General features: G+C 60.8%; 1 protein-coding gene across 8 annotated transcripts in view; it reads right to left on the reverse strand.

The window, feature by feature from the left end:
• Positions 1–475: 475 nt before the first annotated feature.
• CAMK2B (calcium/calmodulin dependent protein kinase II beta) overlaps positions 476–12,620 on the reverse strand; it is a 109,612-nt gene continuing 97,467 nt past the window's right edge. For 5 of the 8 annotated variants that reach the window (XM_055115896.2, XM_034964028.3, XM_034964024.3 and 2 more), the window contains 4 exons: positions 4,155–4,230; positions 3,945–4,039; positions 3,389–3,623; positions 476–2,849 (listed from right to left, as the gene is read on the reverse strand). In XM_055115896.2, the coding sequence (XP_054971871.1) occupies positions 3,391–3,623; positions 3,945–4,039; positions 4,155–4,230 (404 nt within the window). In that variant the 3' untranslated portion in view covers positions 476–2,849; positions 3,389–3,390. Of the gene's footprint in view, positions 2,930–3,388; positions 3,624–3,944; positions 4,040–4,154; positions 4,231–9,919; positions 10,049–12,620 lie in introns of all 8 variants that reach the window. The other 3 variants (XM_034964030.3, XM_034964022.3, XM_034964023.4) reach the window with 3 other exon arrangements.

A 12,620-nucleotide genomic window follows, 5' to 3' on the forward strand; every position in this document is an offset into this window, starting at 1 on the left:
GTCACTGTGTGTCCTCAGCATCCACAATAGCCAATACATGTAGCAGGGGCGGAAGGAAACAGCAGGACAGCCAGAGGTCTTGGTCCTGGGGCTCCTTCCTGCCCAGAGGCTGCCCCGGCCACATCCTTAGCGGCCACTGGGGGTGAATGGAGAGGTCGGGGGTGTTGGGGGCTGGGATCCAGTTTCAGTTCCAGCATTCAGGGTGGATAGCGCTGGGCCCAGAAGACTTCAGAGGACCAGAGGAAGAGGTGGAGACAGCTGGTAGAGCTATGATCTATGACTAGTGCCCTACCTGGGGTGAGCCGTTCACCCTAGAGGGGCTCAGGACTGTCAGGGCCAGCTCAGGGCTCCCATAGCACTACCCTTCATTGGAGGAGGGGCCCAAGTAGGATCTTGGCCAGGGACTGGGCTTGAGTCTGTATTTTGGCGCAAGAGGTCGGCAGGATTCCAGCTAAAGCACCCAGCTGCACTTGAAGCAGTTTGTCCTGTTTTTCTTTTATTTGCAGTTTCCCGAGACAGAACAAAATAAGAATAATTTTTGTACACTTACAAGGCTCAGAAAGAAAAGACAATGAAACTCAGCAAAAAGAGAGAGGAGGGGAGGCCAGCCAGCACCGTGGGCAGCCAACCCCTTGCAGCGCTGGCCAGCGGCCGCCACCACCACACCGCGGACACCTAGCTAGCAGACCGGTGTGGCTTGCTCTTTAGGGGTCATGCAAAAGAATTATCCCCCAGAAAAAAAATCCCCAAATTATCCCAGACAGGCAGCTCCGCGGAGGTGACAAGGTGAGAGGGAGAGGAGGGGAGGAGGCCCCAGGACGCCAGGGTGGCCGGCTGCTGGGCCACGCGCTGTCCGTGGTGAGCCCTGCCGCTGTCCCATGGCCCAGGGAGCCACTGGTGCGGAGCCCGGCAGATGTTTACCCTGTGTTCATGGATGGGGACAGCTGTCCTGGGCACAGCGTGGACGGAAGATGGTGTCCACTCTGAGTGTTCATCGGTGGACAGTCCCCTTGGAGTTTAGGATCCTGTGTCCTGTTCCCCATTCTGTGCCCCTCCCTTGGCTTGATTTGTAGGGGAAGATAAAGAAAATCCTTGTTGAAAACAATGTGAATTGAAAGTGGGCAGGCACTGGGGCAGGAGCCCCTGACCCTCTGCAGTCAGGGCTTGTGACCACCCCCACCCAACCTGGCTTCAGACCCACCCTGCAGCCCCACCATGCTCGGGCTTGCCCTGTCCCCGAGCTCCCTCATGGTACACACCATCACAAGGGGCCGGGGACCCACCGCCTCGAACCCAGGCAGCCGACGCTCAGGAGCACAGGGCTAGACCCTGCCCTCCATCCGCTGGTGTCCTGGGCCCTGTGCCCACCTGTTTCTGTCCCCAGCCCGCCTTATCTCCATAGCTGCATCCCTGGCCCACCTAGAAGGTGCCCTCACACGCACTGCAGCCCGCCAAGGCACTGGCACACCTGACACTGCACGGGCAGCACTGCCCTCACGCCTCCCATGTGCCCTAGGCTGGCTCCCACTGTAGCTTTTGCTCCCTTCTGCTCCCGGCCCAGATTCCAAAGGCACTCCCACTTCAACAAACCCCTGCACAGACCCTTGTCTCAGCCCAGAAGCTGGGCAGCCACCACCTCTGATCCCGCTCTGCCACTAGCTGCACCACCCGACCAAACCCCAAGCCCCAGGCTTCCCCAAACCCCATCAGCAGACGAATATGCCCAGACACAAAGCCTGGCCTCCCCTCCCAGCTTCAGTTGGGGGCTCACGGACTTGAGCGAGGCCCGCAGTCCTTTGTCAAAAGTCTGCTCCCCCTTGCGGGGTGCAGAGAAGCCGAACAGGCTGGGGGAGGGCCGAGGGGCGGAAACAGGGTTGGGAGCTGCCAGTGCATCTGCTGCTGGCCAGCAGAGAAGGGACAGACACCTCACACAGGAGGGGGGCCAGCCCAGGCAGAGTCCTCTTGCCACAGCTGGCTGTGTTGGAGCTGTAGCCAGCAGTGCTGTCTCTTGCTCGGCGAGAGGCCCAAAACTAAGCTGTGCCCCTCTTTGCACTTTACTCCCCCAGAAGGACCAGAGCTGGAGCCCTGGGTGTGTAGGGGCATCTCTGAAGGCCTTGGGGACGGGACTCCAGTCTCAATACTCCAGGGGGTGAGGGGCCGGCCTGGGCTCTGCCGAAGGGTTGTCCGTGCTGGGTGTGTGGGGATACCGGGCACGGAAAACCCACACCTAGCCCTTCAGGGGATGAAAGGAAGGGAAGGGAAAGCAGGAACAACAGCAACTCTCAGGCACAACTAGCGGGAAAGGAGGCAGCCCAGCGGGCCCCCACAGCCCCTCCCAAGAGACAGCTGACAGTCACGACAGCCAGCGAGCACACCACGTGGAGCCCATGCGTTGGCAGGAGGATGCAGACACCTTAGGTGTGGGGTGTGTGCGTTACCTACAAACTAACACCGTTCAGCACGCGACGGGGGCCTGGCAGACAAGTTCATGTCCCAGCTGGTCCCCCAGAGGCCAGGAGCACAGACGGACACACGTGGAGCTTGGGTGGGGAGTGGCCCCACGAATGCCAGTGATTTTTACAGCTTTTTCCTTCCTTTAGTTTTTTTTGTTTTTTTTTTTTTCATTTCATCTGATGTCAATTTTTTTTGTGGTTGTCGTCGTCATCTTGTTTTTTTTTTTGTTTTTTTTTTTTTTTTTTTTAACAAATCACATCTGGTCTTGTTTTTCTGCAGACACAGGCACCAGGGGAGGGAACGAGGCAGACACAAACATGCGACAGGCAGGCCGTGTGCCCGAGGGCAGTCGGGCTCCAAACACCAACTCTGTCCGGCGAAACCAGGGCGCAGCTCTGAAATGGGGCGGGTGGGTCAGCTCCTCAGCAGCCCCCTCTCCCGTCCACCCCCAGGCTCTGCTGTCTGCCATGCGGCACTGCAGAGAGGGTTAAAGTCCAGAAAAGGGCCCACTCGGGAGAGAGGTTCAAGGTGCCCAACCCAATTACTACTATCCCTGTAAAACTGGGCTCTGGGCCCACTGCACCCGCCACTTGGGGAACGCCCATCTGGGGCTCTAACAGTCCTCACAAACAGGGCATGGTGCCCAGGACTGTGCTGCCCAGGGCCCATCCACCTGCAACCCACCCAGCTCTGGCCAGTGTGCACTGCTCAGGCCCTCACCAGCTCCCCAGTCCTCTGGGGAGGCCTGCCACACCCAGCCTGCCGTGGTCCCTAATTTGACATCATTCCTGTGGCCTCACCAGGAAAGCTCAGGGACTTCCCAGGCATGGGCTCTGCCACAGGCCCCACCGCTCCCCATCGCCTCCCCAGGCTGCAGCCACTCACACCACCGCCACCCCTCTGCCCCAGCTGTCACTTAGCACAGAACACTCACCTTCACTGCAGCGGGGCCACAGGCGCGCCCGAGCAGTGGAAGTGCACGTTCTGCCACTTGCCGTCGCGGCGGTGCCACACGCGGGTCTCCTCAGACTGGCTGGTGCGGGGCCGGCCCTGCCCGTCAATGTACTGCGTGAGCCGGATGTAAGCGATGCAGGCGGCATCCTCTCCAATGACGTGCACGTGTGGGTTCAGGATGGTCGTGTGGATCGGCTTGCTGTTCTTGGCCAGCACTGTGGACAGCAGGCGGGGCGGGGGTCTCGGGTTACCATGACTGCCCTGGTGCCCATCTTCCACCCCACCAGCCTAATCCTTTCCCTCTCTCAACTCCCCTTATTGGGGAGGCTCGGCTCTCCTGGGAGCAGCATGGGCCCCTCCAAGAGTGGGATTCTGGGGGCTGGGTATGGCCTCTGGCGGGGGAGAGGTGGCTGGCCAACCCTGGGCACAGAGGGGACAGGGCTTCCATAGGCAGCCACCATGCTGTCCCTGGGAGGGGCCGAGAGGCTCTCCTGGGGGCACCGCCCCCTCATGCCCACCCGGGCTTCCTCACTCACGGTTCTCGAAGTAGAATCTGTGGAAGTCCATCCCTTCAACCAGGTTGCCCAGTGCTTCAGGCTCAAACGAGGTCAGCCCTGGGTCACAGATTTTCCTGGGGGCCAAATCCAAGTGAGGAGGGGCCCCGTGGACCCCTGACTCTGAGCAGGCCCCCCCAAGGGTCCCACATCCTTGTCCTGCACAGCCCCCCCCCAGCCCCAGGGACTCACGCGTAGGCCTCAAAGTCACCGTTGTTGACGGCCTCGATGAGCTGCTCCGTGGTCTTAATGATCTCCTGCTTCCGGGCTGTGGGGAGACATGGCCAGGTGACCACTGGGCGCTGGCCCATTCCCCCCGGACCCCTCCACACAGCCCAGGGGAGGGCCTGGGGGAGCGCGAGCTGCATCCATGCCGTGTTCCTGCCGCTATTTGCAGAAGAGGTCCTCTCCGCTGCCCCCCCGCATCACCAGTGGCTTCCTCATTTTCAAGTGCAACAGCTTCCATCTTATTTTTCTTAACTAAAGTATTTTTGAAGAACAGAAATATTCTATCCACATTACAAAATGCCTGGAAAATGCAGAAAGAGGACAAAAAACCCACCCACAATCCACTTGGAGGTCACCTCCTGGCCCCACGTGCTGTCCGCCACAGTCTCCCTCCTGCCCTCCCGTGAGCCAGCCCCTGGGCCCACCAGGCCTGGCCCTGCGCTTCCCTGCAGCTTCCCGGCCCCACTCTCCTCCCGAGCCTTGGGTTCTTAGTGCTTCCTTCACCCAGCAGCTCTGGTGAGGGGGCTACTGAGTGCAGGCACCAGGCGAGAAGGCAGAGACCTGCCTCAGAGAAGGAGCCGTCAGCAAGGCCACCCGGAGGCCGGGGAGGAGGAAGCAGCAGGGGGCGGCCACGCGCGGCGCAGGCTGCAGGGTTCCCCGGAGCGATGACCAGGGCTGTCCCCGCAGCAGGAAGAACGAGCGTGGTCTCTTGTTCCCCGCTTTTCTCATAGGAGCCGCATCCGGCTGGCTCCACCTGCTTGCAGTCCGGGGCCCACATGCTACCCCTGCAGACATCCCTGTTGCCCCGCACCCCCATGCCCGGGCTACTCCCGGGCGCCTGCCTGCAGCTCCTGCCTGCAGCTCCTGCCCGCCCCCCTCGGATTCCAACAGGCCACCCAGCCATGCTGGTCCTCACTGGCCTCCGGGGCGCTCACTGGCAGCCTGCATTGCTGCTTTAACTACAGCTTATTTTCATTGCAAAAGATTTTAAACGTATGGAAGATGTGGAGAGAATAATAGAACCCACACTCTACGGATTCAAATCTTAACATTTTCCTATTTGCTTTAGACGCATTTTTAAAGAAATAAAGCACCGCACATGTAGTTTGAAGATGCCTGTGTTCTCCTCAATTTTGCCGCATTCACTCTCCTCAGGCAGAACTACTGTCCTGAGTGAGGTCCCTAGCCATATCTGCGAGGATATATATGCAGGCACGCACATACATGCACACTCACACACAGAACACACATGCACACGCATGCTCACCTATACACACGAGTAACAGTGGTTTCTCAAAGTAATTCGTCCGTGGAAAAAACTCAAACCCCCAGAAGTGCACTGGAAGCAGGTTCCTGGGAACTCTCCCTGTGGGGGAAGTCTCTGCACTCCCAGCACTGCGCTCTGTGACCCTCAGGCTGCTGCAGGCCGCACCTGGGACACCTGCCCTCAAACAGCTGCCCGCCCCGCAGGACACCGTTTTCACCAAGAAGTCAGGCCCTGTGGTGACGTTTCCACTCTTTGCTGTGAGTGCTGCCTCCAATGGCCACATACATGCGACCTGTCTGTGGTCTAAATTCCCAGAGGAGGGAATTCTTTTTTTTTGTTTTTTTTTTTTTGAGATGGAGTCTCACTCTGTCACCCAGGCTGGAGTGCAGTGACATGATCTCGGCTCACTGCAGTCTCTGACTCCCAGGTTCAAGCGAATTCTCCTGCCTCAGCCTCCCGAGTAGCTGGAACTACAGGTGCACACCACCACACCCAGCTAATTTTTGTGTGTATATTTTTAGTGGAGATGAGGTTTCACCATGTTGGCCAGGCTGGTCTCAAACTCCTGACCTCAAGTGATCTGCCCACCTCGGCCTCCCAAAGTGCTGGGATTACAGGTATGAGCCACTGTGCCCAGCCAGAAGAGGGAATTCTCAGCACGCCTGGTGGTGGGGTTGCCTTTATCTCTCTCGCCAGACCTCTGGGAGCTCACACCACCAGGGAGCCCACCTGGCAGGTGGACTGAGTCCACAAAGGAGGCGCCACATGCCCAGGTGTGCTCATGCATGTGTGTGGGGCACTGCCTGGGAACGCCTGTGCTGCACCTGTCTGCTCTGGGGCCTCATGTCCCCTGCTGCACAGTGACAGCAGGAGGAGCCCGATGGCACCTGAGGAGTGGGGTGCACACATGTTCATGTATGTGATCACATGCATGTGTGTACACGTGATTGTGCATTCATGTGCATGTATGGAAACATGCACATGAGCAGGACGGCATGTGAATGCGTGTAGATGAAGCTCATACATATGCATGAGCACCTGTGCATGTGTGTGTGCAGTGCCTGTGAGTGTGCACGTGTCGTGTGTGCCTGTGTTGTGTGGCGTGGGCACATGTGCACTCTTGGGTTGTCCCTATCTGGAAAGGCCCTTGCTCCTGACCCAGCTGTACTTCTGCTGCCAGCTTGTCTCCCTTTCTTTCCTAACTTTCATCTAGACCATGTCATGGATGGTCCTCAGGGCAGTCTTGCTACACAAGCCCAGTTCCCACCCACCTGGTGGACCCCGGAAAGCTGGCCTCTAGGAAGGTAGGCTGCAGGATCCAGAAGCCCCTTCCCCTCCAGCTCCTGCTGCAGCCACCACGAGTCCCATTCCTGCCCCATTCCACCTGCCCAGCTCTAGGAAGGCACAGGGCTCTGTCCCAACACATGCTGTGGCTGTTCCTGTCCTTGCCCCTGGGCCCCAGGAAAGTAGCATATGACACTTGAGGGCCCGCCCCCGCCCCAGCTGCTATGTTCCTGCCTCCTCTCCACCCTCTGCCTGGCACCTGCCTCTCCCCTGCCTCATGCCTCCACTTTCACCTGTCCTTTCCTGGAGGTGGCCCCAAGCTTCAGGTCTGACCTCTCTTCCACCTGTAGCCAGTCCTTCCAGCAGCCCCCAAGCCAGCCCCCACTAGGCTGCCTGGCTCTGCCCTCCTTGCATCAAGAGAGAAGTCTGGTGTCCACATGTCCCAAACACCTCCTGTCACTTAGTTAACCCCCCTTTCTAATGTACAGAGAGAGCTGCCCCTCCCACTCCACAGGGGTTCTCAGGCGCACAGCAGCAGGCAGCTGGAATGGAGAAGAGAATGACATTATGTCATTTGGTTTCCAGTCTGCTTTGGTTCTATAGTCACCTTACACTAATGGTAAGTGAAACTAATCTTCTGTTTAATGAAGTAATATGCAGTGCTTTTAAACAAATTGTAATTAAAATGGGAATTGATGGGAAGAGAAAGCGTAAAGTAAACAGAAGAGGAGATGCATAGTCAGAGTTCCAATCAAGAGTGGTAACCGTGCTGAAGTATGGGAAGCAGGTCCGTTGTGAGACCCACCCACCCATTCCACAGATGGGAAGCCTAGGCTGCCCCTGCCCTGCGGAATGGCGCTGCCCAGACCCCAGCTCAACCCAGCCCCCACTCTGCCTCCCCACATAGCACATGGGAGCTTTTGTGTCCTTGATATCCAGGCCCCTGAAGAAGGGCATGATCCCTGATGGAGGGAAAGGAGGGGGGCCCAACATGAAGAGGTGCCCGGGTGGGGAAACCTGCTGGCTGAGGACAAGCTGTCCTGGCCGTTCCAGAGACAAAGGGGAGGTGGTGGGCAGGGCCTGGGCTTGGAGGGGTCTGCACGAGCCAAGAGCCTCTGCAAGTCAGGCCTTCCAGGTGCCCTGACATGAACAGGAGCCTTTGCATTGCCTGTGGCTCTCTTGGGGTGAGGCAACAGGTCCAGGCAGGCCTAATGCGTCCAGGTGGGGTCAGAGCAGGTTCTCATCCTGGCCTGGACTCCTGGGACCCCAGGCTGGCCCCAACCCCATCTCTCAGAGCCAGAGGTGGCTGCGGGAGGGAGGGCAGCTGCCCAGGGATCAGGCTGGATTGTGTATAATCCGAGATTAGAGAGCGTGGGTGGGGAGGAGACGGGGCCTGAGGCGGGCCATGGGCACCTGCCCTATTTACACAGCTGGTGGGTGCCTTCTGGAGAAAGGAGGTGGAAAGGAGGCAGAAAGCTGGCCACCTGCCACCTGGGCCCAGGTGCCCTCAGGGCAGTACCCAGACTCTTCCTTTCCCTGAGTTCCGGAACATCTCACCCACCCCTCTCCCAGCCCTGCCCAGCCCCTCCCAGGAGGGCCACACGAATCTCCATCCTGCCCTGCTCACAGCTCCTTCCTGCAGCCCCCACCTCCCCAGCCAAGCTCAGGGAAGACTCTGGAAGGGCAGGTCTGTGCTGTGGCCCCTGAAGGTGAGCCTGGACACCGAGCCCCGAGCTGGCCACTCCACACCCACCCTGGGCCCTGTCCTCAGAGGACTCACCCCCAGATACTGCACAGACCTTGAGGGCAGGCTGCAGTCCTGGGCTGGGGTCATGCCAACCTGCTCTGACCCCACCTGGGCGCATTAGGCCTGCCTGGACCTGTTGCCTCACCCCAAGAGAGCCACAGGCAGGCTCCTTTGGGCACACCCCTCCACTTCTGCAAGGGCAGCAAGCCCCTTAAAATCAGATGAGCTGCTGTAGAAGTGGCAGGTGTGGGGGGTTCTGACCACTCCCAGAGGCTCTGCGGTGCACCCACCCCAGCTGCACGGCGGCCCCTCCCCACGCCTCCCTCCTTGAGTTCTGGTCGCCCAGGCACCCCGACCCTATCAGCATCAAGAACCTGGCCTCTCCCCTCAGCTGCTTGCCTCTGATCCCCTCAGTCAACTCCCGCTGGGGGTCCTCAGCCGACCACAGAAGCTCTGGGGGTGAATACCCCTCCAGGGGCTGCCCCCTGCTCTCTCGGGCACCCAGGGTGGATCCAGTGCCCCTTTGAGCCTGCAGCCTGCATCCCCCTCCTCGAGCCGCTGCTCCTGTGGGTTCACTCTCCCCACACCCTTCTGCCCTGGCCGCCTGCAGCAGCCCCCAGGCCCAGCCTGCAGAGGGGACGGTGGCAAGCAGACCCCACCTGTCCCTCAAGTACTTACCTAGCCACTGCCCTGCCATGCCGAGCCCGTGGCCCAGCAGCCTCTTCTCTAAGAGTATCTCCACACCACCCCCAGTCTGGTGTCTCCCCACAGGTGGGGGTGGCAGCAGCCCTGGGATGTCATCCATCCCTGTAAGTGATACTGCGGGTAGTCGGCAGACAGACCGGGAGGTGGCCCAGCCTGGCTCCTCCCTGGCTGGGGAGGCTGCCCAGCCTGTGCTTCCTGTCCCGCCCGCTCTGTTTCAGCCTGGCCCCAGCTGCCCCCCAGATCCGCGCCTCCCGATCCCCACCTGCTCCCTGCTGTCTGGACTTGGACAGCTCTAATGCTAGAGCGTCTCAGGCCGGGACTGACACTTTTCTGTCCCGGCCCAGCAGGTCCACCTTGACCCAAGCCAGCAGCTCCTGGCGTGCTAGCCCTTGCCACACGCGCAGACCCTTTGCCACCCATTCCCCTCCCATCAGGAGAAAGCTGTGGACCTCAGGGTCGCGAATGCTGGGGTCGGCGACAAACCTGCTCTTTCGGATGCTCTTCCTATACACATATGTCATACACACCTCATAACCATAACCTCCATTTTCTGAGACCCAGTGGCACCTTCATGTGCTTCAAAGCAATTCCCTGGGACCCAGCAGAGGGATCCTGTGCCCCGCCCTCCCCTGCAAGAATGGCCCTTCCCAGAGCACCACTGCCAGGCTCGCACGCCCCGAGCCCCTCCGGGCAGCCGCTGCCACGGCCACTCAAGGTGCTACTTACATGGGGTGGGCAGGGGGCCAGGGATAGTCGGAGATGGGCAGGGCGGGGGCCCCACTGGCGAGGGGCCCTCGGCTTCTGGGGTCCCTGAGCCCCTCCTCACAGAGTTCAGGATGTCAGAGATCCTGGGGGCTGGGGCGGAACAGACGAGACGTGAACACAAGGCAGGCACGGGGGGCACGCAGGAGAGAAACCATGGGCAGACAGCCAGGCCAGAGATTGAGGGGCACAGAGGCAGATGTGGGGGATGGGGCACGAGGGGACAGAGGGGAGGAAGGGAGAATGGGGGGGTGTGGGGGGAAGATGGTGGACCTGGGCCGACAGAGGGGATATAGGGGAAAGAAGGGGATGTGGGGGATGGAGGGGAGCTTGGGGGACAGAGAGGGAAACGGGAAATGGAGGAGACGTGGGAGACAGAAGGGAACGTGGGGGACAGAGGGGCATGTGGGGGGACAAAGGGGGGTGTAGGGGATGGGGGGCATGAGGGGACCAAGGTGGGTGTGGGGGACAGAGGGGGGTGTGGAAGACAGAGGGGGTGTGGGGGACAGAAGGGGTCATGGGGGATGGGGGTGCATGAGGGGACCAAGGTGGATGTGGGGGACAGAGGGAGTGTGGAGGACAGAGGGGGATGTGGGGGACAGAGAGAGGTGTGGGGGACAGAGGAGGTGCAGGGGACAGAGGAGGGTGCAGGGGACAGAGGGGGATGTGGGGGACAGAGGGGGATGTGGGGGACAGAGGAGGGTATGGGGGACAGAGGGGAAGTGGAAGACAGAGGGGGTGTGGGGGACAGAAGGTGGTGTGGGGAACAGAGGGGGAGGTGGGGGACAGAGGAGAGTACTGGGGACAGAGGGGGAAGTGGAAGACGGGGTGTGGGGGACAGAGGGAGTGTGGGGGACAGAGGAGGGTCTGGGGGACAGAGGGAGAGTCTGGGGGACAGAGGGGGTGTGGGGGACAGAGGGGGTATGGGGGACAGAAGGGGATGTGGAAGACAGAGGGGGTGTGAGGTCAGGAGGGGGTGTGGAAGACAGTGGGGGTGTGGGGGACAGGAGGGGGTGTGGAAGACAGTGGGGGTGTGGGGGACAAGAGGGGGGGTGTGGAAGACAGTGGGGGTGTGGGGGACAGGAGGGGGTGTGGAAGACAGAGGGGGTGAGGGGGACAGGAGGGGGTGTGGAAGACAGTGGGGGTGTGGGGGACAGGAGGGGGTGTGGAAGACAGAGGAAGTGTGGGGGACAGAAGGGGGTGTGGAGGACAGGGGGGGTATGGGGGGCAGGGGGTGGAGGACAGAGGAGGGTGTGGGGGACAGGGGGATATGGGGGACAGAGGGAGTGTAGGGGACAGAGGAGGGTCTGGGGGACAGAGGGAGAGTGTGGGGGACAGAGGGGGTGTGGGGGACAGAGGAGGGTCTGGGGGGCAGAGGGAGAGTGTGGGGGATGGGGGTGTGGGGGACAGAAGGGGGTGTGGGGGACAGAAGGGGGCATGGGGGACAGGGGAGTAGAGGACAGAGGAGGGTGTGGGGGACAGAGGGGGATGTGGGGGACAGAGGGAGTGTGGGGGACAGAGGAGGGTCTGGGGGACAGAGGGAGAGTGTGGGGGACAGAGGGGGTGTGGGGGACAGAAGGGGATGTGAGGGACAGAGGGAGTGTGGGGGATAGAGGGGATATGGGGGACAGAAGGGGGTGTGGGAGACAGAGAGGGGTGTGGGGGACAGAGGGAGTGTGGGGGACAGAGGAGGGTCTGGAGGACAGAGGGAGAGTGTAGGGAACAGAGGGGGTGTGGGGGACAGAGGGGATGTGGGGGACAGAGGGGGTGTGGGGGACAGAGAGGGATGTGGGGGACAGAGGGAGTGTGGGGGATAGAGGAGGTGTGGGGGACAGAAGGGGGTGTGGGGGACAGAGGGGGGTGTGGGGGACAGAAAAGGGCGTGAAGGGACCAAGGTGGGTGTGGGGGACAGAGGGGTGTATGGGGGACAGAGGAGGGTGTGGGGGACACAGGAGGTTGTGGGGGACAGAAGGGGGTGTGGGGGACAGAGGGAGAATGTGAGGGGCAGAGCAGAGTTTGGGGAGGAAAATGGAAATGAGGGAAAGAGGGGAATTTGGGGGACAGAGGGGGATGTAGGGATAGAGCGGGGACTTAAGGGGACGTGGAGAGGTTGTAGGCTGACCGAGGGGGATATGAGGGGACGGAGGGAGACAGGGGGACAGAGGGTGCTGCTGCGGACAGCGTGGTGCGTGGAGAGGAGGCTGCAGGAGTGAAGGGCAGATGCTCTGGCTGTCGGGTGGCGTGGGCTGAAGCTGCTGGAGGCAGAGGGCACCCTCCAGGGAGAGGCTGCTGGCCAGCAAGAAGCTGTCAGGTAAGTGGCCCTTGAGGAACGCTGGACGGGGTTACAGGGAGAGGCGGGAGTCACGGGCGTTACAGAGGAGGCCTAGCCTGGCCCCATGAGGACAGCCCAGGTCAGCAGAGGCCAGGCTTATGATTCTCCGTACTATCCCCTTGTTGGTGAGCTCCAGAGACCCTGGTCGGGGTTCCAGTTTTGGCACCTTCCTCAGCCTCCTAGACTGAGGGAGGGTGCTCAGGGGTTGGGGCCACATCAGGAACCAGGGTGGCCCTGAGTGCAGCTCCTGGGCACCATGGGCAGGGCCCCTGGGTGGATGTGAAGTCTGTGGGGCTGGGACAGTGATCAGCAGAGAGGGCCTAGGGGCATGGG

This window comes from Pan paniscus, chromosome 6 (genome assembly GCF_029289425.2).
Source record: "Pan paniscus chromosome 6, NHGRI_mPanPan1-v2.0_pri, whole genome shotgun sequence".
Lineage (NCBI taxonomy): Eukaryota > Metazoa > Chordata > Mammalia > Primates > Hominidae > Pan > Pan paniscus.